The sequence below is a fragment of the Hirundo rustica genome, chromosome 12, assembly GCF_015227805.2.
Source record: "Hirundo rustica isolate bHirRus1 chromosome 12, bHirRus1.pri.v3, whole genome shotgun sequence".
NCBI classification, from domain to species: domain Eukaryota; kingdom Metazoa; phylum Chordata; class Aves; order Passeriformes; family Hirundinidae; genus Hirundo; species Hirundo rustica.
This window is the reverse complement of record NC_053461.1, coordinates 13,543,613-13,567,824: the sequence shown is the minus strand read 5'-3', so window position 1 is coordinate 13,567,824 and position 24,212 is coordinate 13,543,613. Positions and strand designations below refer to the sequence as shown.

Here is a 24,212-nt window from a genome sequence, read left to right as displayed (position 1 = left end):
ATTTCTTTGGTGACTCTTTCATCTCCTTATTTCCTCCATTTTTTAAAGAGGTGGTGTAGAAATTAAAGTAGAGGAACATCATTGGAATTGAGGGGAAAACTTCCCCGTGCAGCTCCCAGGGTGCTGCCGCACCGTTGGGAGATGTGTGTTGAGCACACGTTTTTGTGGTGCAGGGCTGGTTTAGCTTGGACTTGTTCGCTTTGGTGAGCCTCGTGCCACCTTGTGGGTGCCCGTGTCAAAGGATGGAGGGTAACAAATCGCTCAGTTTAGCAATTAATGGATGTTAAAGGATGTTCAGTTGTCCCCATTCCCCCGCTGTGCCAGCAGCTTCCGCAGCCAGCGGGAAAGGGGCAGAGACCCCCGAGCCGAGGGGGCAGTGAGGGGGGCAGCAAGACCTGACTTGGACAGTGCTTGTTGGAAGGCAGCTGCACCCCAAATTAACTCGGGTGCTGCTCAATCAGGATTTTCATCAACTGGCCTGGTGGGGTTCCTTTAGTGTTTTAACTGGTTCTAGATTAATTGCATCTCGTCTGCAGTGTGGGATTTGATCTCTGCGTGTAAGAGAGATCACGAGAAGGGTGCAGCTGTGCATACAGAGGTGTGGTGGCTTTTGCCTGCTTTGGAACCACCCCTTGTGCTGAGCACCAGGGGCAGGTTCTGCGGTTCCCCACCCACCCCCCAGCCCCTGCTTTTCCTCCTCTGGAGGGCTGGCTGCCCGTCTGTGTGGCGTCAGACGTGCCCTGTCAGCCCTGTGTGAGCAGGGCTCTGATCCACAGCCCACCAGAGCCTTCCTGCGCTGCGGGAACGGCAGGCTGCTGCCACACTGCTGCGAGCGCTTTTCACAGACAACAGCACAATTTCAGCCCCTGGAGGGGCCCTGTGAGTTCAGCAGCTTGAAACAAGCTGATTTCTTTGCTGCTTTTCCATCTTTTATAACTGTGAAAGTGAAAACAGAGCATTTCCCACACAACCTGGGCAGGCACCCGTAGGTGCTTACACTGACATCCTTCCCCCAGCCAAACCTTGCCCTGCATGAGCCTCCCCTCTGCTCACCCTCGGGGACCCAGACTCATCCTGTGGCTGTTTATCATTGAATTTGAAGATGGTAAGTAACCTGAGTGTGGGACCAACATCCTTAAAGGCAGGACTGTGCTCTCACTGTGGGGGAGACAGGTTAAAACATGGCTCGAGCCAAACACACATCACTGCTGGCAAGTGCCATCAATGGCAAAATCCAGTTACAAAACCTTGGGGCACTACTGGTGGCCGTTACCCTCCTAGTAATTTTATTGTTGTTATTAAAAGTTAAACGCTCATGCGTGGAAGCTCTGTGTAGGAGCAGATGCCTGTCTCCCCTCTCAGTCTGTGCCCCCCCTGAGGTGGCAGAGGTGGGTGTGAGGGGGTGCTGGGGGCACCAGGGTCAGCCAGGGCGTCGCACACAGCCCCGGGTGCTGGAGAAGTCGTGTCTCTCTTGCAGCAATGGTACACCAGCTCCATGAGTGTCGTGTGCACTTGGCTGACGGACCGCATGGACCTGCAGCTCCACATCTACCAACTGAAAACTCTCATTAGGATAGTAAAGGTAAGGACTCAAGGGGTTCCCAGCACCCCGAGCTGTGTGTGTGTGCCTGCAGGTGTGTGGCACGTGCTCTTAGGCAAACTGTCGCCGGCAGATAAATTAAGGATTTGTTAAAATTCTTTAAAAGAATTAAGATGGCTTTGTCTTTGGCAGGTAGAACTGGATAAACAGGAACTTTTTAAATGCACAGAGTTGTAAAATACTGGTGTGCAAATAAGAGCAGACTCCTTGCATTAAAAACAAAAACTAAGCTCTCTTGCTATTTGACCTTACCTGTAAGTGCACCAAAATTAGCCTTTTTGTGGACAAATTCACTGAGCACACCAGTGAACTCCAGTGTTAAAATGGGTTAAATCAACCCAAAAGTTTTCAACACTGTTTTGCTAGAAACGATTAAGCCCAGCTATGGCTTGTGATTATTGTCAGAATGCAAATGAGATTGTTCTCATAGTTAATTGAAGTTGTTTCTTTTACAATGGGTGTATATAATCAACTCTAAGAGATCACAAAGGTGAGATAACATACCCTGAAAGTAGCTTTTTTTTTCCTTAAGTGCACGTGTATGTGTATATGTGTGTGTGTGCGTGCCTTGGACTAATGATAATTATTTCAGTGTGAAATCACAGTGGTTTACATGAAATAATAAGATCACAGAAGGGGGTAAATATATTTTTGATCATTTTAGGTTCTATCTAATGCTTTTTGGTCTAGTATTTCATAATGTTTATGGTCTTGTGTGCAGTGAACACATTGAAGGCATGAATAAATTAAAACTGAAATGTATTAAATGTGCTTTTCATAACTGAAAACAACAGGCACAGACAGATTATTCCTACTTGTCAGCTAGCTGAGGAAAGCTTTTTTCCTTGTGCTTTATTTATACCAATATTACGTTCAGAAGCAGCTATAACAAACCCAAGGACTTTCTGAAATAGCAGAACAGTAAATAGTTTCTATGCAGAGCACAGAGCAGAATTAAATGAACAACGAGACCAGAGTTTTATCTCACAGAGTTGAGAAGTTTTTAAACATATATTCAAATAAGAGATGTTAATTGTAATAACAAGGGAAATGTGGGAACCATGGAAATACAATTCCAGACCGAGGTGAAGAAGGGAGATTTAAGAAACACGTGCCTCGTGCTTATATTAATACGTCAGTAATTTTGTCGAGTATCCTGGACTTAGGTTATTTAATCCCTATACTGTAGGTAGGATTGTTTAATATGGAGCATTCCGGGAATGTGTAATCATGTCTGGGGGTACGGGGGATAAGCATCCTGCTGCTTGTAGAGAAATGACTGACATTAGAGGCAGGACGAACACATCCAGGAGCAAGGGAAGTTAGTTGGAGCACAGCCCTTATATTGCTTTGATGTCTTTATAGACACCAGCCCACCCTAAGCAAAGCTCCCCTGAGCTGCTTTGAAGCCCACAAAGGCAGGGCTGGACTCTCAGAGCTTTAATTTGCTGCCCGAGGCACCCTAAAGGGACCTCTGCCACGCCAGAGTGGGGTGGCCAGCAGAGATGCTCCGGTGGCCTCTGCGCTTCCCAGGTGATGCAGAGTGTCCCCAGGGCTGGGATTTCCCTGGCATCCCAGCCTCTCCCCTCAGTGGCCCCAAACCCCCAGCACAGGGGCACAGGCTGACTCCTGCAGCAAAGCTGGTGTCGGCCCTGACCTCTCCCGGTCTCTGCTTTAGAAAACGTACCGAGATTTCCGATTGCAAGGCGTCCTGGACTCCACCTTGAACAGCAAAACCTACGAGACCATCCGGAACCGGCTGACGGTAGAGGAGGCCACGGCGTCGGTCAGCGAGGGCGGGGGGCTCCAGGGGATCACCATGAAGGACAGCGATGAGGAGGATGAAGAGGATGACTAGGGGAGCTGGAGCACCGCCCGGGGGTCGCCTGGTATCCGTGCATGTACCTCGTCTTTAACTCAGTTAGCCACATTAGGAATTTTTATGTCAGCTCTAAATGCCCATGAGAAGTTTACCAATACAAATGCCATGTTAGCTGTGTGGTAATAAGATTAGCACCTCTCTTTGATTCATCAGTTTCCTAATTTCATATCTATATGTTCATAAGCAATATGGAGCACCATTGTTTAATACTGTTAATGGAAAAACTACATAGAAAACATCCTAGGTGTGTCCCTGTTATTAAAGTTTAAACAATGCTTCATTAATGTACTGTATATACATTGATGGTAAATTGTTGTGAAGATGAGTGACTTGAGTCCTTTCATTTCTTTCTCTTCTGTGGATGCCAACTGCTTAAAATTAATTTAAAAAAACAGCTTTGTTTTTAAAAGAAAAACCAGGCAATTACAAATGATTTTTTTTTGTTCTCTCTGTTCATTTAAAAACCAGAAAACAAACAAACCCAGACAGCCGTTTGAATCATTCTGCATCCTTGTTAATGTACCAGGCTCTTCCCTTCAATATGCAGTTAACTCCATAGAGACTACATCCCAAAGGATTAGTCATTCTAATTGCCACACCAGATTAATCCTATCATTATGGATATATCATGCCACATTACAAGTCCAAAGCAGTTGTTTTATGTTGATGTTTGCTCCTCTAAATGTTACATTTTTGTTTAAATTTCAAATAACCGTGTATGTACAAAGACAACTTTAATTACAATCTTAGACTCTACAAATGTGTTTATAATAATATACTGAATATTTATTTCGGTAGATTGTAACCATAATTTACAATTCCTCTGTTTCACAATGGTTTTTATATATGTCATGTACATTGCATTTTGACCAGTAACTGCATGTCCATCAGTTCCTTCTCCAGAGCTTTTACTTTCTGTGTAAAATAGTGATCCATCTTGCTTTTTTTGCCTTATACAAGCCGACAGTTGTAAAAGTGTGAGAACTGTGGCTTCTCAATAAATAACTATTCAGATGTCCTAATAATAAATTATGGAGTCTTTTTATGTCTGCCTTAGAAAAAAAACCAAACCAAGCTGAGATGTAAGAGCCCCAACCTCACAGAATAAAGGCATTTTTTTTTCTCATGGGTGTTCTTTAGTTTATTAATTAAGAAGATGGTTTTCTGATTTGCTCCCCAAGGTCAGGATTGGGAGCACACTGTTCCCCAGGTACAAGGGTATTTCTGCTATGACCACCACAGCTGTTTCCACCATTATCTGCGCTCTGTGTTGTGATTTGTCCCTTGACATCTCATTGATGTCTGCTCTGGTTCAGCCCCTGTTATTATATGGTCATCAGCCTTACCCAACACCCTTCAAAAGGCCTCAGCTTGTGTTTTAACTTCCCCCAAAGCAGCCAACTGCAGCAGCACTTGGACACACAGGGCAGAGACAAACCCTCAGTTGAAATTAAATAAAAATCTGGTTTGATGGAAAACACGTTTAATGGAAGCACATGTGAACTGGCTGCCCAGAGGGGTCATGGATACCCCATCCCTGAAAATGTCCAAGGTCAGGGGCTCTGAGAAACCTGCTCTAGTGGAAGGTGTCCCTGCCCATGGCAGTGGGTTGGAACCAGGTCATCTTTCAGGTCCTCTCCAACCCAATCCATTGTGTGAATCTCTGTTAGGCTGAGAGTTTTCTGAGAGGTTTGCAGTCCCTCCCTCCCATCAGCCAATTCACAGCAGAACTGATTCCTGCTAGCCCAGGTCTCAGTCATTGGAGAGAGCAGCAGAAGAACTGGTGTGCTTCAGCCCCAAACACAACCCCCGTTTCCAGCCTGGGGACCCAGGACAAATGTTCATTCCTCACAAACAGAAAATGGGCAAATGGAAAAACATCTTACCTGGATGAGCCTTCCTGACATAATGAGCAATGAAACTAGAGCCCAAAAGACATGAGACCCACTCTGGACTTACGGGAGGAGGTTGGGACCTCTGGAGCTGCCTGTGAAGGGGATGTTGAGTCCCAGACTAGGCTGGGATAGTTGGGGAGCCTGGAGCATATTCACCCACAGTGCTGGATTTTTGGGTCCCTTCCCTCTGTGTGAGAGTTTAGCATCTGCTGTGGAGGTGCTGTGCAGCCCCACCTGGATGGCCACACCCTACACATTCATCATCCACCTTCCCAGGTGTCCTGGGAACACCACCCCCATGGAACAGGGGCATTAGCAGGGGCTTCACTTTAGGAGTGGGGTGGTGGATGTGCACATTTAGCGCCATTTACATGGCGAGAAGCCGTCTGATGCACCAAAACAGATGAATTTTGAACCCTGTCTGTAGCTCAGCAGAGTTGATTTTTGTCTTGCTCTGTGCTGCTGGTAGAGGGAGGCATTGCCAGAAAAGGCTCCTTCTGAGGACCTAGGCAGGAATATGTCTTTGTGACCACTGACACGGGGAGCTTTTCCCTATTCTTACCCACCCTTCACATGTACAACTACTTGGCCCTGAGTCCTCAGAGGAACAGGGGAAGTAGTTGAGTGTTTAAGTCATAATCTAGCAAAACCAGCTTAGATGCCTCTGCAGGTCTGTCACTGGCATGCGCACAAAAAATAACTCTTCCTTGACCTCATTATGCTTGGAGCCTTCAATCCCACCCTGAAGAGCTCCCAGGACTTCCCTGACAAAGTAAGTCTCACAAGATATAAAGCAAGGAACAAACTGCAAGCACCACCTGGACCTTTCTTTCTAGGGGGCTGAGACCCACTTGAGACCCACACACATACTGCTGCACACCTGTGCTCATGCCCTCTTTATCCTCTCCCTCAGCTCTCCCAAATATTTATGTGAAGGACAAAAGCTCCAAAGAGGAACTCCTAAGGAAGCCTTACTGGGGTGGTCACCAGGCTGGTAGCAAAGAGCACTGAAGGACACAGGAATTTATAGCTCTGCTGGCAGTCAGGCGGAGCAGAGCTGGAGAAACAGCTTGATTCTGCTCTGGAAATGTCTTCCTCTTTTTTTTTTTTTTTTTTAAACACAAAATATTTATTGGGTAAAAACACAGCCCACTTCCACCTGCCACCTTTCAAAATAGTGAGCCCTGCTCAGTTTTCTGAATGAGAGAGTGTGGGTGCAGCCTTCAGGAGATGCTCCTTGGCTGTGCATTGCTAACTCATGTCGGTACCTCCCTGAAGCAGCAGTGATTGGACACCCTCGACTGAGTGCCTCTGTCATGAGCAGTGACCCTATGGCCTGTGACAGATTTCTGTGTCCTCAAACCCCAAAAAAGCCCCCCAGAAATTCCACAGTCCTGAGGCTTGACCACGAAGCAGGGGAGCATTAGCCAACTCACTATTTTTAAAGCATTTGGAACCAAAAGATGAGCTTCAAGGTTATGTACTTCAGCGTGAGCGGGGAGAAGATCTCACGTACAGCATTGCTGCAAATTTAACCTCCCACTCCACAGCCTGCAGCCTGTGGCTGAGCAAAGGAGTGCACTGCACCCTGATCCCCGCTGCCTTTAACCCTGCCCATGGCCAGGGGGGTGCTGGCAGCCCAACCCCTTCCTGCATGGGCGCTGCACTGTGGTACCAGGAGTGGGGAGAGCCACCTTGGCTCCATCCTGCAGAAATGTCACATCCAAAATGGTTTGGGTTTTGCCTGAAAAATATCAGTCTGGGTTCAAATCCCTCCTGGCCACAGTCTACAGTCTGGACAGGGCTCAGCCCCTGCAGGGCAAAGCTACACCTTGAGCAGCACCTATGAGAGCTTGTGGGCAGATGAGAGCCCTGGCAAAGGTGGCTGAGGAATGCAAGGATCTGCTGCTGGTTCACTTCAACCCATTGCTGTGATGGAACAAGCTCCAACAGGAAAAGGACTTTCTGCCAGTACAACTGCACCTAGATGAAGAATCTGCCTGTACGGTTATGTCAATCAGTTTTGGGAAAAGAGGAAAAATGCATCCTTCTGCCAGCAGAATTTTAAATGATAGATCAGGCCAAAACTTCTCTCATATTTACAGGGAAGTCCAGCGAAAATATCCTTCTTTTGACAGACTTACTTAAAGCATGTGGCATGGAGACTGAAAATGCTATCAACTATTTGACTGACAAGTGTCAGCAGCTGTTCATCCAATTTGTTTTATATTTCACCAACTAACAGATTCTTTCCCCTCTGCTGTAATGCATGTCTTCTGGCCCACAGGCATCTTAGAAATTGCTTTTCTGCCTTTCTAGTGACCAAAACGTCAAAAATATTAGAAGACAATTTGTGTGCAGAAGCATAAACAGGCACGCAACAAAGCAAAGATGATTTTGCCAATGTTCAGGCTGGGTTATTTTTTTAAAAAGTCACAGCAAACCTAAGGCAAAAATTATTTCTCTAAGCTTTAAAAGAGAAAAGCTAATGCAAACAAAGCACATGATAAATCAGCACAGGTTAAAGCATCAGCTACCGAGGGGAAAAGCTGCTGTCTAATGGCCAACCAAAATGCAGCTGAGCTGTATGTCAGCCTCTGCACTTTGGCTGTGAAGTTCACAGCTCTGCACTTCCATCATCAGTATTTGTTCAGAAACCTGCTCCATGCTGCCAGGATTCTACAAAGCCGCTGTTGTATCAAATGAAGCTTGGCTAGGAGAGTCCTTTGAGCCATTCACAAAACCCAGCCCTCCTCATCTTAGGTCTAGCACCGCTTTCAGAACTCTTCAACCCCAACTGCGTATAATATAATATAATATAATATAATATAATATAATATAATATAATATAATATAATATAATATAATATAATATAATATAATATAATTATTGCAGCTTTCACCCATCATGAACTTGCTGGTCTAAAAAAAGCCTCTGTGGCACCTCTCTCTGGTGAGCTGTATTCCATGATATTTCCTTTAATCAAACATATTTTAGGCTTTCAAGCTAAACCTGAAGTGATTTTTTTCTCAGCCTTTCCAAAAGATACATATTCCATTTCAAGTCGTAAATCCGCATTTGTTGTAACTATGCAAAATATGGGAGAAAAAAAGTGCAGAGATTATATGCAATCTGCCAGCAGAGTTGTGTGCCATGAGGAAAATGCCTCACAGGTCAAAACAAAGAAAAACACTGAGCAACAAATTAGTTGCAGGCAGTAGCTAATATGGAGATCAAAAGATTAAAATCAACATACAACGATGAAATCACTGGAATAATAGGAGCACTTAAGAAGATTAAGTCAATAACAGAGTCCAGTGCTACAAAAATAAGGTTTTGATTATACTGTAAAATTTTGTATTGGGAGAGCAAAAGCAATTACAACCATGACACGCTTCGCTATCCCCGCCTTAGACCATCTTGGCTCATTTCCTATGCAAGGAATACAGTTGTTGAAATAAACAGAAATGTTATGACTCAAGCGCTCGATTCAAAAACAAACCAGGTGGTCAGATCAGATTGGGGACTGTCAAGATGGGGTCTGTAAAACCAGGACTTGTTGCCCATCCTGGGGGATATGACAGCTGGGGGGAGCAAAGGCCACACCGTTTAGGACTGGCTTTCTGCACAGAGAGCTCCACAAGCAGCTGATGTCAGCGCTGTCCCAGGCTGTCAGCTGCAGAGGAGAAACGCGCTCTGGAAGGGAGGTAGGAGGAGATGAAGAGCTCCAAGACTGGTAGTGAACGTGGTGATGAACTCTGCTAACAGGGAAGGTATTTTTCTGTCCAGCTGAACAGGCAAAGATCGCGGGTTTGGTTTTACATCGGAGGCAGAGCGTTGTGGTGCCTCCAAGCCCATCCAGAGCCCCAAGTCAGGGACAGGAACATCTCCCATAGCCATGTTCAGCAGTTCTGGGAGTCAAGAGCCCAATGGGGATGGGAAGGATGACCCACCAGGGGCAGCTAATGCTCACCATGACAGATCTATATCCTGTATGAGCAGGAGTTGAGCCAGTCCCTCCAGCACAAACTGGCCATGGCCATGGAACACCAGCCTCATCCATGGACTGTGGGATGAAAGGCCCAGAGCTCCCCATGGAGAAACACTTACCCTGGTGAGGTCCTCCACACCCAAGAAGTCTCAGAGCTCTTGGTGGGTTCTGCAGTGCTCTGTGTGTTGTGAGGAGGAGCTGAAGCAGCTCTTCTGTGCCCCAGGGCTGATGACTTGCCTGGGCTTTTCTCACAACTCTTTTTTCAACACCGCTATCTCCAGCCCTACCCCCATCCCAAAATCCCAATCTAGGCTCATAATTACATCAAATAAAGGAATTATCATCTATTTTTAAATAATTTGTGGGTGTTCTTGAACGTTCAGGAAGTACTTGGGTTGTGCATTGAAGTTTTTTCCTCCAGCAATGAGGTCTGGATTTTTAGCTTGGGCTCTCATTGTTGGGGGAATTTTTTGTGGTTTTCCTAGACCGTGTCTTCTGAGATGAAACCAACCCGTTTCTCATGCCCAAGCAGCACAGCAGCACTTTCACCTGTCAATCTGGGAGCCTTGCCGGGCTCTCTCTGACTCAGGCACCGTGAGGGACAGGGATGCTGCAGTCCAGCCAGTCCCACACACCCCAGAGGAAGGGGACAAGGTGCTGCCATCCGCTGCCACCTCCACACCAGGCAGCCGTGGAGTCCAGCTCTGCCGCAGATGGGGACACCTGTGACAACAGCTCAAACAATGGCAAACACAAATCTCAAACAACCTAGTGTGGCATGGCCAGACAGACCGGGCAACACTGAGCAAGGAGTGAGTGGCAAAACGAAGGCGGAAAGATTGGTTTTGGAAAGATCCTTTCTCTATTTGGTTTTCTTCATTGAAAAAGCAAGTAATTTCAGAAATGAGATGTTTTTCTATCTCATTAAGGGGAGAATAATTCAAAACACGTGGAGTTTGTCCCACTTACTTTTTTGGCCTTCCTCCTTTCAAGCAAAAAAAGGGAAGGAATAGGAACATCAAACTGAAGTGGGCTTCTACCCATTTTCACTGTTTTTTGTTCCTTTTCCTGAAACGTTTTCAGTAGGAAAGTGAGAACAAGGCCATCCCCCCATTATATTCTCCTTCTCTACTTCCTCCCACCTTTTCTCCTAAATAGAAAATAAGGGGAAAAAAAACCCTACAAACCCAGAAAAACTTAAAAGCTCCCACTCTTAAAAAAAAAAAAAAAAAGAAAAAAAAAAAAAAAAAAAAAAAAAAAAAAGGTACAGCGTTTCAAAACATTAGGAAAAGGAACATCTTTCGGTTTCAGTGTTCAGAAACGAAACGCGGCAATGCTCCATTACTGCAATGCAAAGGATGGCTATTTCTGACAATAAAGATGGGGAGCAGCAGCTCACCCTTTCAACAATTTCTTCCTTGCATTACTGGACAGCTTGGCTTTGGACACGGTGTGGATTCCAAGGACTCCTCACCTGCCTCCTGGGCTAGACCAGTCTCGCACCAGGAACTCGATTTCCCCCAGGGTGTCTCTCTGCTCCTCACAGGCAGGCAGGCAGCGTTTTTGGGGCATAAAGCCTGGCTGGGATCGAGCCGTTAGTTACCATTCCTGTTGACAGGCAAACTAGAATAGGCTCTGGCTCACTTTCTCCGAGCTGCGGAAGGAGGAATGAGCCGGGAAAAGAGTTCATTCAATTGCTTCTGTTTGGCAGCTCTGCAGGACTCTCCGCACAGACAGAGAGAGATGTGGCAAGTAAGGAGTTGCCATTTTTAGAATTACATAAGCCCATTTGATTGCCATCGAGGCACTCTGTGCGGCTCCTGCCACGGTGCCCTGCCGGTTGCTTTGCAGTGGGACTAGATTTCAAACAGTTTTAGAAGCAGGTCAGATACCAGCTTTTAAAATTGGATTCAGGTTGAAAATGCCGCTGTTACTCCTGCCATCACTGACAATATAGACCAGTACAGCCATGCAAGGACTCTGAGCTAGTTTGCTTCCAAAATTCCACTAACCACACCTGTACAGTGCACCAAAAATTTAGCTCCCCAATAAAAAAAAAAATTAAAAAATCTAAAAATATCAAATAAAATTATCTGCCTATAGATAGACAGTCATGTACATAACTCAACAAAAGGGATGAAAAAACACTCAGGAGGGTCTCAAAGCCACGGCTCCATCCAAGGTGGCCTTGCCAGGCACTACCCCTGCCCAGTGTGGCAGTGTCCAGTGGGTGACGGGGCAGCAGGGTCCCCCCACCCATGCTGTGGGCCCCGCAGGATAAGGTGGGGGCCGAGGCACACAGTACTGCAGGGGTACTCCTCCCGTTGGACAAAGTATCACGATTTCAAAGGAATAAGCGGAAAAGGTTCACACAGGTAACGACCCTCGCTTCTCCTTTAACGCCCCAAACTTTGCTATCCTGACCTCCCTGTTCGTTGCTCAATAATTTGTCCAAACAGCGTCTATCTCTGACCACTGCAAATTGACTTGTGGCCAAACACCTTGAGAGGATCCCTGGGCTGACCCTTGGACGAAGTAATTGCTGCCTTGCACGGAGACAGACCCAAATCCAGCACGGTGGGGCAGGGGCGGACAGCACCGCAGCTCAGCCCTCCTCCCAGCCCAGCCCCGGGCCCCTCCAGCGCACCTTTGCACAAAGCTGCAAAGCCACGGCAAAAGCTGCTCCCCCACCCTGGCTCACAAAGACAGCCCCATCCGAATCGCCTAGGCCGGTGTTTCACCCGGCACTCCACCGCCTTCTATTAAAAAATAATAGGAAAAAGAATTGGGGAAAAAAAGTATTTATAAAAATACCTATAAAAAGCTAAGCAGCATGGAAATCAAAGCCACCATTTCGGGGAGATTGAAGCATAATGCTAATAACTTTCGGCAGCTTCCACTGCGGAGTTTAAGCAGCTGCCAAGTTAAATAACTAGGAGGATCCCAAGTTATCTCCCAGTGGACCAGAAATGCCCAGTGCCCACTGTCCGGGCGGAGCCGGGCCGAGCCTGGGGGCCCGGCGCTCCTGCCCGCCTGGCACCGACCCTGGGCGCGTCCCCGGGAGCCCTTCACCGAGCGGGTCTGGCTGTCGGGGGGCCAAAGGGGAACCCCGGCCGGTTTTCGATGTCATCGGCCGGGGAGCCTCTGGGGCTGGGGCTGCCGGGCGCGTACGGGACCCCCGAGGGGAGCGGGCGCTGGAGAAGCCCCGGCTGACCCGGCGTGTCCCGCACGGGGCCGGCCCGGCCCGCCCGGCCACCGCACTCGTTTTTCTAGGGAGGCAGCGGCGTAAAAACAACCGGAGAAGCGATCTCGTCCGCGACGGGAACGTCTTTGCGGCGTGCGCCTTCTCGGGAAAAGCCGCAAACCATTTCTCCCTCCAAACGTCGGGGGTGAGGGATTAACACCCCACGGGAGAACTGCCTCCCCGGGAGAGGCGGAACGCCGGGCCGATCCAGGAGCCCGCTGCGCGCCCCACGGGCAGGAGCTCCTGCCCCCCAAAGCCGGGCTGGGCCGCTCGGCCCCCCAGACCCACTCGGGGAGCACGGGGGCTCGGGCTCGCTGGTGGGCAGGCGGCGGGGCTGGGGCAGCTGTCTCAAAGTCAGTCAGTTGTAATATGCTCGCCGGAACAGCAGAAGTCGAATCGATAGAGACGGCCTCCAGCTGTGCCTAAACCTGCGATTTCAATTAAAATACTGAGCTCTGATGCCCGGGTCTTAGCTGGGATCTCAACGCCCTGATGCGTAAGGCGTGCGGTACCCGGTTTCGAGCCGGCCGGGAGGCAGCGGCGCGGCCCGAGCCGGTACCCGGCCTCGGGATGCGCGGGAGCTTCTCCGGGCTGCTGGAAGGAGGCGGCCCCGGGGATCCGCAAGGGTCTCCCCGCCTCTCCTCGCCCCCAGGAGCCCCGAGGCCTGCGGGAGCCGCTGCCCCGAGCAGGGCGGTGGGTGCGCAGCCTTCCCCTCGGCCGAGGAGGGAGGGAAAGAGGGAGAGACCCGGTTCAGCAAACACCCCGGCAAGGACGAGGGCGGCTCGGGGAAGCTGGCAGCGAGCTCCCGGTCCCGGCTCCGCAGCCCTTCTTTTATCCTGCCCGAAATCATCTCGTTTACAGAAAATATTTGTTTGCACTATTAGTTGGTACTGGAGTTAATTACTCAACGTGTGAGCGGGGAGTAATATGGATAAAAGCAGCCCCAGTGTTTATTGTGTGGGTGAGCTGTTTGAGCGGTGCTTGAATAAACTGCAATTAGGGTTAGATAGAGATTAATTAACATGTGAGTGGCAAGGTGTAAAATAGTTCCCAACCCTCCACTCAGTATAATCTGCAGGCGAGGAAAAGAAGTTTGTGGAGGCTAATTAAATACTTCGCTAAAGCCGGCGAGCCCCGGGAGCGAGCCGAGTCCAGCCCAGCGCAGCCGCTCCCGCTGCCCGGAGGAGGCGCGGGCTGGGCGGGCAGCGCGGCTCCAGCTGGGCGAGCCTCCCCGGGGCTCAGACCGGCTCTCCCGCAGCCCACATCCCGGGCACGGTCTGCCGCGGTGCTCCGCGGTCCCGTGCCAGCCTCTCCCCCGGGAGCGGGACGGTTCCGCAGCTCCCTTGCACGCTGACCCGTCAGACCCGGGCAGGGCTGGGCTCGGCGGACGCCGACGCCTGATGCTCCGGGAGGGGTGTCCCCCCGGGGCTGGGCTGTCCCCTCCGCCCGCAGGCGGCCCGGGACGGCCGCCGCTTTTAAAGTTTGTTTCTGGAGCGTGTTGTGGTTCGCAGGTGAAAAAGCCTGTCTGCAAACAGCCGCCGGCGAGCTGTCCCGGCGGGGAGAGGAGGCGCGGCTTTGTCAGCGCCGCACAAAACCCCCGAATTCCTCTAAACTTTCTTAGACGCGCGAGGGAGGGGGAAATATATATATATATATATGGGGGCCTTTTCATTGCTTGCTTTACCTCTGGCCAGGCTCAATCTAAACCCTTCGCTCCCCCCCTCTCCCCCGGATAATCCTCCCCTTTATTTTAGAAACACACAAAACCAGGTTCCACGCAGCGCTATAGTGGCTACAAGTGAAAGAGAATTGAGCGCCCTGAATCGCCGGGGGAAAATTGGTTCGGCTGAATAGCCCCGGCGAGGGACGGGGCGGCTAATCAGAGCCCGGGGGGTGCTGCCCTGCAGCCGGGCCCCCCCAAACAGGTGGACGCGGGACTCTCTCAATTACCGCGTCCTCGCATCTGAGGTTTCTGCAAATCCTTCCCTCCCGCATCACGGCGTTTTAATTGGAGAGAGGAAGGGAAGAACCCCCGGCATCCAGGCGCTATAATGTAGCGTCGCCTATTTTGGGGGGGGCCGGGGGGGGCGGGAAAGAAGGGGGAAGAAGAAAGTGCTGGAGGCGGAGGTGGGGGTGGGGGGGAAGCAGAGCAAGGGCTACAAGGGCAAGGGAAAGTCGCCGGGTGTCCCCCGGGGCAGCGGGCACCTTTAGGGGGTAACAACTTGCAGAACTTCCCTTCGCTGAACACGGGTCTTTTTTATTATTTTTTTTTTTTTTTTTTTTTTTCCCCAGCAGCGAAATCGAGTCCTGGACACGACTCCCTCCGCATTTATTTAAGGCTAATCACCAGCTACCCTGAGAGGGGAGAGGGCTGGAATTAAACTTAGTTTAATTAACATTAATACACTGTCCTAATTAATGGGTTGGCTATTAATTTATACATGCTGGAGAGGCTCGCAGATAAGTGACAATTTATTAATTATCTTCCAGCTCGGTTGCAACGGAGCTGATTGCAGATGGGTTGCCAAAATAACTCGAGCATGGTTGCGTGGTAGTTGCTTTAGGAAAAAAAAAAAAAAAAAAAAAAAAAAAAAAAAAATCATTCTCCCCCTTCTTTTAAAAAAAAAAAAAAAAAAAAAAAAAAAGGAAGAAGAAGAAAAAAAATTCCTCACGCTCATTCGGAGTGGCTCTTCTAACCCCAGCAAGAACTGGAGCACTCTTTTCCACCCAACTTGTGAATCGCACTTGCCTTCTAATTTGCCACATGCAAAACGATTCCTCTGCTTTGCAAGTTGCTTTTTAAGAAGGGAGAGAGAGAGGAAAAACCCAGCTCGCACACGAGCGATTTGTGCGTCTTAAACTGGAAGGAAATTGTGCGTGGAGAGGGGGGGCTCGTCTTCCTCTCTCAGCCCCAACCCACCGCGCTCCAGCCCGGCGCCTCGGCTTGGGGAAGATCCATGGTGGCATCCCCATGTCATTCTGCTCAAAGTGACTTCACATGATGTCAGCTTTAAATGTTCGAGACCGTGATCTGACGCTCAGGAAGTTGTTTGCTATCAAAATGTGACTGTGGCCACGCCGCGCTGCTTGGATGAGTCTCGCCGGCGCTGGGCAAAGGTAAGTGGTCCCAAGGCGAGCCCCGCCGCCCCTCGCCGTGCCCCCCGCCCCTGCTCCCGCATTTCCCGGACCGCGGCCATCGGTGGGGCTCGGCTGGGTGGCATTGGGCTGGGGGAGGTTTTTTCTTTTTCTTTCCTCTTTTTTTTTTTTTTTCCCTTTTTTTAATACTAACAAGGTCTAGCCTGCATGTTACTTTAGCGCGTTCCGCTTAATGAGCAGTAATCTGGTACCCTACGTGCCATTGTTCTTGAATATGTTCATTTGAATGTAAATAGGGAGGGGGTGCCGGTGGGGGGTGGGGTGGGGGGAGAACAAGGTGCTTATTAAATTGATTTGTCTCCTGGCTTTTCTGGAATGCAGAGCCGAGCGCGGGAGCGAGTCGCTGCTCACACCAAGTTCCCGCACGGCGGAGCGACATGGCGAGCCCGGGGTCGCTGGAGACGGTCATGCCTTCCTCCTGCCCCCGGCACGACGGCAGAGCCGCCACCGCTAACCCCTCCAAGACCCTGGCCTTCTCCATCGAGCGGATCATGGCAAAGACGTCGGAGCCCAAGCCGGCCTTCGAGGAGCGGCACGGCGGGCCGGGGCCGGAGCCAGGCAAGAAGCCGCTGAGCCTGTGCTCGCCCCTGCCCTGCGTGATCCCCATCCCGCCGCTGGGCTACGAGCTGCCCTCCAAGACTCTCAACTACTCGGAGCTGTGGAAGAGCAGCCTGCGGGGCGGCGCGGGGCTTTGCAAAGCCAACTGCGGCGTTTGCTGCAAGGCAGAGCTCGCCCTGGGCCAGCCCAGCGGCCGGCTCATCAAGCCGCAGGTCATCCACCAGGCAGGGGCCGTTCCGGCCGCCCCCCGCTCCCTCTACTACTTCAACTACCTGGACGCCGCGTACCACCCGGCCGACCTCCTGCACGGACAGCTCTTCCCGGCCGGCCTGCTGGGCGCCCCGCCGCCCGGGGGGCTCTCGGCCCACCAGAAGCTTTTCCTGCTGGAGAACGCCAAGCTGGCGGGGCTGGCGGCCGAGAAGCTGCCGCCGCCGCCTCCCTTCGCCCACAAGGAGCGGCTGCCGGGACACCTGGACCAGGTGATGAAGGAGGCGGCGGCGGCGGAGCGCGGCGGCCCCCCCAAGGGCCACGCCAAGATGGGGGGCGGCGGCGGCGGGGCGGCGGAGGGCAAGCCCAAAAACTTTACCTGCGAGGTCTGCGGCAAGGTAAGGGGGACGCCGGCATCGGGCGCGGGGGACCGGGGGCGGCGGCGGAGGGGCCGTGCCTGACCTCGCCTTCCCGGCGCTTCCCCGCAGGTGTTCAACGCGCACTACAACCTCACCCGCCACATGCCGGTGCACACGGGGGCCCGGCCCTTCGTCTGCAAGGTCTGCGGGAAGGGATTCCGCCAGGCCAGCACCCTGTGCCGGCACAAAATCATCCACACCCAGGTAGGTGGGGGGCGGCCGGGCTGCGGGAGGCGGCGGCGGCCCCTGCTCCCCGCGCAGCCCCCGCTGACGGGCCTCTCGCACCCCGGCGCAGGAGAAACCCCACAAGTGCAACCAGTGCGGAAAGGCGTTCAACAGGAGCTCCACGCTCAACACCCACATCCGCATCCACGCCGGCTACAAGCCGTTCGTCTGCGAGTTCTGCGGCAAGGGCTTCCACCAGAAAGGTGAGCTGAGCCGGGACGCGCCGGGGCCCTCGCCCATCATTAGCGGGGATTAAACGCGGCGAGCCCTGGCCCGGCTGGGGGAAGCGAGGGGAGCGGGCAGAACCGCCGCCGCTCCCAATTACTTCCCCTCTAAGCTGGGCCGCATCGCCGGGCAGCGCTGACGGTTCCCCCTAAATGCTTTTTAAATGAAAGGTGCCGGGCCTTGGTCCTAATCCAGAGCCCTCCGTTTGCCGCGGGTCACCGGGTTGACCTTGCCTCTCATTTGTGCCGTGCCAGTTGCGCGCTGCTCCGCGCTGACGAGGACCGAGTTTGACAAGTGGGACGGGGGTGCGGGTGGAGACGCTTCCTGACGCCCCCCTTACCTGTGCACCGTGCGGCCCGGGCACCCTCGGGTAACCCCCTTTTCCATCTTCTTCCTCTCTGGCAGGCAACTACAAGAACCACAAGCTGACCCACAGCGGAGAGAAGCAGTACAAGTGCACCATTTGCAACAAAGCCTTCCACCAGATCTATAACTTGACTTTCCACATGCACACCCACAATGACAAGAAGCCCTTTACGTGTGTCACTTGCGGGAAAGGATTTTGCAGAAACTTTGATTTAAAGAAGCACGTCCGAAAGTTGCACGACAGCGTCTCCAGCGCTCCTCCGCCGCGGGACCCTGGGCGCAGCGGGCAGAGCTAAGGGCCCGGCGCGCCGCCACACTCGGACCTGCTCAACCAGGCCAGCACTATTTATCCGAACCAGCCTTCGCTTCTCTGTCCTTTTCCCAGCGAGCTCAGCCGCCGGTAGCAAGCGACCCCGAGCCGCAGTTGTATATAAGAGGAATCTTATTTAATGGCGCGTTGCGCCGCCCGAGCGGAGCGGGCCGGGCCGGGCCGGGCTGGCCGCCCCCCGCCCGGCGCCAGGACAGCGCTCTTTATACGTGTCTGTAAATCTCCATTTTAAATGTACGCTCGAATAAGTGAGGAATATATCTATATCTATATCTATCACGGGACAATAAACCGGCCCCTCGCAGGTGTCTCATTTCCCGCCTGGGCCCCGGCCCGAGCGGGCTGCACGGCGCTGTCCCCCGCGCCAACGCGGCTTGCGGGAGCCGGGCCCCGCCGCTTCGGGGCCCGCCGAGCATCACAGCAGCAAAAGGAGGGCGGGAGGGAGCCGGGCGGCTTCAGAGGGTCGCTGCCGCCCCCCGGAACGGGGTCAGAGCCCTTGCGGGACCCCCGGCCCCGAGCGGCAGCGCGAAGGGGCGGCTCGGAGTTTCCCAGCGCCGCTTTTCGGGGTCGGTTCATTACGGCGTGTTTAAACCGCTCCTGAATGACTATCTTTCCTTGCATGCAGATAAAATGATCTCACGCTTGCTTTCCGAGTAATGACCCAAATTAAGAGAGAAAACACAGACCCTTCAAACCGCATTACATTAATCTAATCACTCCCAGCAGGCCTCAGAAACTCTTTGTGATCAGAATATGGATAATCAAGCACTTGGATTACACTAAATATTCCCTTCTCATCTCCCCCCCTCCCTCACTTTTAATACGCAAGTGTCTATTCCGGCCACGTCGTTAGGAACAATATTATTCTAGCGGAGAAAGGAGATTGAGGAGGCCGGGCGTGTGCGTGCTGCTCGGGCCGGGCTTGCCAATGAAGAGGGGAACGAGAGAGGCACCGAAATGCCTGGGGACGGCGTAATGGGGAGCTCACCTTTCTCCACTTAATTGAGTGGTTAAATAGGGGGAGGCGAGGACTAGCACAGCTCGCCGCCGAGCACAGGAACGGGAGTCGACCCCTCGCTCCGGGTTTCCGGATCCATTATTAAATAGGCTGCGATGTTCCGCGTTCTCCAAGGAGTGGGCTGGGGGCTGGGGCCGAGGCTCCGGGCCCCGCGCTCCCGCTGTAGAGACGGGCGATTTTAGAGTTTCTCGGGGTTTGCGTTTTCTAGTGTCTGAAATAGCTTTTTGACGGTTTGAGGAGCGTACAACAATGTCCAGTGATCCTGGCAGCGGGGAAAGATCAAGACCAAATTTGTTAAAAAAAAAAAAAAAATTAAAAAAACCCAAAACAGGAGAGTTTTAGGTTAAAAGGAAATTTTAAAAAAGGAAAAAAAAATAAAAATGCAAACCCCGTCAGGGCTCCAATAACCCTGTCAGGGGGAAACGGTCCCGCAAGCGAAGGGGCTGCGGCTCAACCCCCGGCAGGCGGGAGCCGAGCCCGGCTCTCCCACCGCCGCCACAGACGGGGCGGGACAACCCACGGGCCGGGGACAGCGGGAGGGACCCCTCTCTCCGTGAGGACACTGTGCCGGGGGAGGCCACGGCAGGACGAGGTCCCGGAGGACGGCAGCGGGGCGTGCGCGTCCCGAGGGGCGCCTACGGAGCCGGTCCCGCTGCCAGGTCCGGGGGAAGCGCCGCTTTCTCCGCGCCTCGGGCGCCGGGAACAGGTCTGGGCTGCCAGCCGGGAGCCGAAAGCGGGAGCCAGGCGCGGCTGCGAGCCCCACAGACAGCGCGCAGGCTGCTTCCTCAGCTCTCCCGATGGGCGAGAGCAGCGCGAAACCCACTCCCGGGAAGGGAATTAAGGAAGCGCGTTCTTATCGCATTTTTATAAAAAGCGGCGTTGTTTACAAGAGCAGTCTGGGGGGGAGGGAGGCATCCCCGTCACGGCTCAGGGCATCTCCGGGGCACCCTGAAGCGCCGCGTCCGCCACCGCCGGTGGGCTCGGTCACCCGGCCCCTGCCGGGGGGCGGCGGGCAGCCCTCCCCGGACCGGCTGTCGCTCCGGTTCCCCCGGATCTCGGCCGCACCGGGAAGGGGCCGCGGCAGCGCGCTGGCCACCGGCCGGCCCCGGACCCCCCCCGGCTCTCGCCCGGATCCCGGCACACACAAGCCGCAGATCGCGGGGGAGGGGCGGCTCTGTCAGACACACACACGCCAGAGACTCCAATTATCTTCTCCCTCACAAGATGTTTCTGCTGTCCACGACTGCTCACACTTCGGCACTCTTGCCAGCAAGCCTCAATAACACAAAACCCTCACAAAAACCCCTTTCCCGGCGCCGCAGCCGCGCGCACAACAGATTGAGCGGTGCCGGTGCCTCGGGGGGAGGGTTAGAGGTGCCTCCGTGTAGAGAGCGACGTGCCAGAGCCTCCGTGCTTCCCCCTCGGGCCGCCCGGCCCGGCCCAGCGCTTCCCAGGGACCGGGCGGCTCCCAGGTGCGTCCCGGCACCGCTCCGGGCACCGGGAAGCGACCGACCTACAGGCAGCTGCGTTGCCCTTTTCCCTGCACTCCGCTCTCCAAACGTCTGAGCAACCAGTTTGCTGCTAGAAACATGTTAATTGCCAACGGAGCTCATTAAGGCATGCACATGCAAAACACAGCGAGGGAGATTAAATGGACAAAAGCGCAATAATGAACTGTCAAAAATCGGACCCATCTACACGACCAGGAGCACTCAAGAATGAGGCATTTAGAGGCAACAAAGGATTGTCTGGGACAGGAAGAAAGGACGACCTAGACTTTTGTTTAGTCAACACAATTGATTACAAATGAGAGATTAACAGGATAGCTTCAGAGTTTTTTTGAAGGAGGCAGAAGAGAAAAGTCCAATTAAGTGCACCGAATGTTAACTACATTGATTTCCACGGCCAGCGCTGGAGAAATTCTCATTAAACCATCCCTGGCGATCCCTTTTGGAAAGTAATTTGTCTCCCTGATGGAGCAGAGAAAGGGAGCCATGTAAAGAGAAAGAAGCGCTAGTTCTTGGCACAATGAGCTTAGGAGACACACTGGAAAGAGCCAAAGGGGGAGTTAATGAGCATCTGACAAGCCGCTTGGACCCGGGCCTGGAGAGCAGCGATGAAAAGATGGAATTGGCCAACAACTATTCTTTATATCAAACATAAAAAGGCCAATCTGAAACAGCGCTGCTCAAAGCTGGTGGGGAAGAAAAGAAAGGCCCCCAGTGAGGGGTGGAGTGGAGGGCTCAACTGCCCCTTTGGGACGGGGGAAGAAATGCACTGGCATGTCCCTCTGCGAGCGAGCGGAGCTGCTGGCCCTCGGCACTATCCCGGGCCGGGCACGGCAGAGGGGGCCCGGCAGCGCCTGCACAGACCCGAATCGCCCCAGGGCAGCCGAGCTGGGTACAGTTTTAAGAAGTTATCCCGCGGACAGAGATCACCGGTCAGCCCAAATCACGGCGGCCCGGCTCTCCCCGAAAGCCGCTGCATTCCTCCACCCGGGGGCTGCATTCGCTCGAGCCCTCCCGGTGCCCCGGCTGCGGACCCCCCCGGGGGAACGCGCACCGCGGAGCGCAGCGCAAGGCAGCGCGCCTCGTGTAGACACGGCTCGTTCGGAGGCTCTTAAATCAGATTAGAGCTCGTTAATAACAATTTTGGCTTAAGTCTGTATTGACTTAGGTTTAGGAATGGCTTAGCACTTTCGCTTAAGTCAACACCAGGGCTAAATTGACGCATGCCTTTCCCAAACCGCCGTGTCCCCTGGGACGCCCAGGTGCCCGCAGGACTTGTCCTTCTGCCGCTTTAAGGCGTTTTACGGAAGTATTTGCATGATTTTTAAGTTTAGCCTGCTGGGCTTCGACTGTGCCAACCCACGCCTGTGTGTCATCCACGAGGGTCTCCTCCAGGGACGGGTTTCACGGGCCTCGCCCTCCTAGGGTTGCGAGGGCTCTTTCAGGTTTTTGCTTCTGTTCCTTCAGGCCCTTGCTGCCAGCCCTTGCGCTCCTTCCCCGGCCCTCATGGTGTGGCTCCTGCCCACTCCCCTAACACCTCCCGCCTCTCTCCTCAGGTCCCCCGTAACCCCTTCAATTTTGTACCCCGCATACCCCCAGAGAGCCGGCTCTGCGCTGCCACCCACGGCCGAGTTCTGTGGAGAGACTGAGGGTCCGGAGGCAGCCGCCCCCCTGCACCCGAGGGAAAAGACGGCGCTGCGGGTCCCAGCGGAGGCATTCCCTTCAGCCGGCACCGACAGCGGCCACAGCGAGGGCCACCGGCTGCCTGCCCGGCTGCTTCAGCCCCATTGAGAGCCACGAGCAGATGGGATGGCAAGGGACAGGTGGACCCTGGGGCTGTGCAGGCAGAGGGGGCCACCAGAAGGGAAAGGCACCCATCCCTTGGACTGCGGTCCTGAGGGGGTTACTGCCCCTGGGCTCCCCACGGCCTTCCTCTCCTGGAGATTCCTGCACACAGACCTCACACCACGGCCAGCTTTGCCCTAACCAGCCCTCCCACCTCGCCCTTGCTGCCATCCTCCCCTCTCACGGGTACGGGGCTGTGCTGACCAACGCCGTCCCCGCGGGCCCTCAGTGGAGGCACACAACGGGGAGGGCGAAATGCTCTTTTCTGCCACACATCCTGATTCTCCAGGTGACACTGTCCCAGCTTTCCACTCCACTCCTAGTCTACTCCCACTGCTAACCCTGCCTAGCCCAAAGCCGTAACCGGCCTCGTGTTATTTGTATTTATCTCACTGATTTACTGCAATTGCTTAATTGATTGAATCACGGGCTGCACGTGCCCTCAATTAAAGATTTAAAAAAAAAAAAAAAAAAAAAAAAAAAAGGTACATTTAGACTTCTGTGCTCTCTGTTCTACGGGCTGCCGCTCCTCGTAAGGTGTTGAAGCTGCAGCTGGGCCATGCGGCTCAGCCCTCAGGGAGCCTCGGCCGTGCTCCAAGGGAGCACAAACAGCAGTTCAGTGCGGGTGCTTTAAGTCACCAGTGATCTTAAACTCTGCTTTGAAGTGACTCCGGTAAGATCGTGTTTAGTGATCGAAGCACATTTTTGTCCCTAATGGGGACAAAATGCTGTCAGACTACAGAAAAGGTCCTCTCCCGGAATTCTGGGTGTACAAGCCCGAAACAACACAAAATTTGACTTCGACAAATATTTGCATCTTCGCCGTCTTCTGCGTTGGCAGAAGAAGCAGGCTGATGACGAACTTTAAAAGAGCTCTGATCCGGGGGCAGAAGTACTCCCAGCCGGTGGGATAAGGAGCGGGGACCTCGCTGGACCCGCTTCGCCTCTCCGGGCTCCTCGCCGAGCCTCTCGGAGCATCCCCGGCCCCTTCCGTGCCGCCCCAGCCCGCGGGCGAGGCGCACAAACGGGCCCACAGCAGTGCTGGGGGGCAGCGGTGGCCCCGTCCCAGCAGCGGGGCCGCTCTGCCAGCAGCGGCCGGGAGCCCGAACACAACGGGGATGGGCGCTTTGAGCCGCTTGGGAGACCGAGGCCACGGGAGCCAGGTGCTTTCCCACATCAGCGCCGCCGCGCCGCTGCAATGGACACGATTGTCCAGTGAAGGGCTCGGGCGCTTAAACCGCAGAAAGCACCTGAGCCCTCCTGCAGCCGCGCTCCCGAGTCCCGTTAACTGTCTGGTACTCCTTCTACTGTCTTCCTCACTGCTGCCAGTTGCCAAGATAGCTCACATAAATAGAGGCTTTCTGATTTATTACCAGCCTCTTCCTTCTGATTCATTATGTTAATGAATTGAGATATTACCAACACTGGATTACCGTATCTATCAATGAATCCAGCAAAAGAAAGCTAATTATGGAGGAAAAAGCCAAGTGTACCCAGAAACTTAATACAAAGAAACGTCCGAGAAACAGAGCAAAGCGGCTGCACCCTCTAAACACAGCTTCCAGTTGTCTGGGGACGCTTTGGGTCACGTAGACGAACATTTTTCCTAGGGATTTACGGATACTTTTTTTTTACCGTTAACATTACTATTACGAGCGTTTCCAAGGAATCAAACCCGCTGCCCTGCGCTTTCCCGGGAATCTCGGCGCCGTTGAGCGAGGGAGGACACACACAGTGCGCTTCC

The 24,212-nt window shown here is 53.1% G+C and overlaps 2 protein-coding genes across 13 annotated transcripts in view; both read left to right on the top strand.

The window, feature by feature from the left end:
• Nucleotides 1-4,608, top strand: part of CADPS (calcium dependent secretion activator) — a 207,938-nt gene extending 203,330 nt beyond the window's left edge. For all 12 annotated transcript variants that reach the window (XM_040076170.2, XM_058422205.1, XM_040076175.2 and 9 more), the window contains 2 exons: nt 1,478-1,582; nt 3,279-4,608. In XM_040076170.2, coding sequence (XP_039932104.1) covers nt 1,478-1,582; nt 3,279-3,458 — 285 coding nt within the window. In that variant the 3' untranslated portion in view covers nt 3,459-4,608. The remainder of the gene's footprint in view (nt 1-1,477; nt 1,583-3,278) is intronic.
• Nucleotides 4,609-15,309: 10,701 nt separating this feature from the next.
• On the top strand, nt 15,310-18,388 carry FEZF2 (FEZ family zinc finger 2). Its single transcript, XM_040076272.1, has 5 exons — nt 15,310-15,730; nt 16,091-16,932; nt 17,023-17,157; nt 17,249-17,381; nt 17,809-18,388. Exons 2-5 carry the CDS (start codon nt 16,147-16,149, stop codon nt 18,063-18,065), a joined length of 1,311 nt encoding a protein of 436 aa, XP_039932206.1. The 5' UTR covers nt 15,310-15,730; nt 16,091-16,146; the 3' UTR covers nt 18,066-18,388.
• The last annotated feature ends 5,824 nt before the right edge of the window (nt 18,389-24,212 follow it).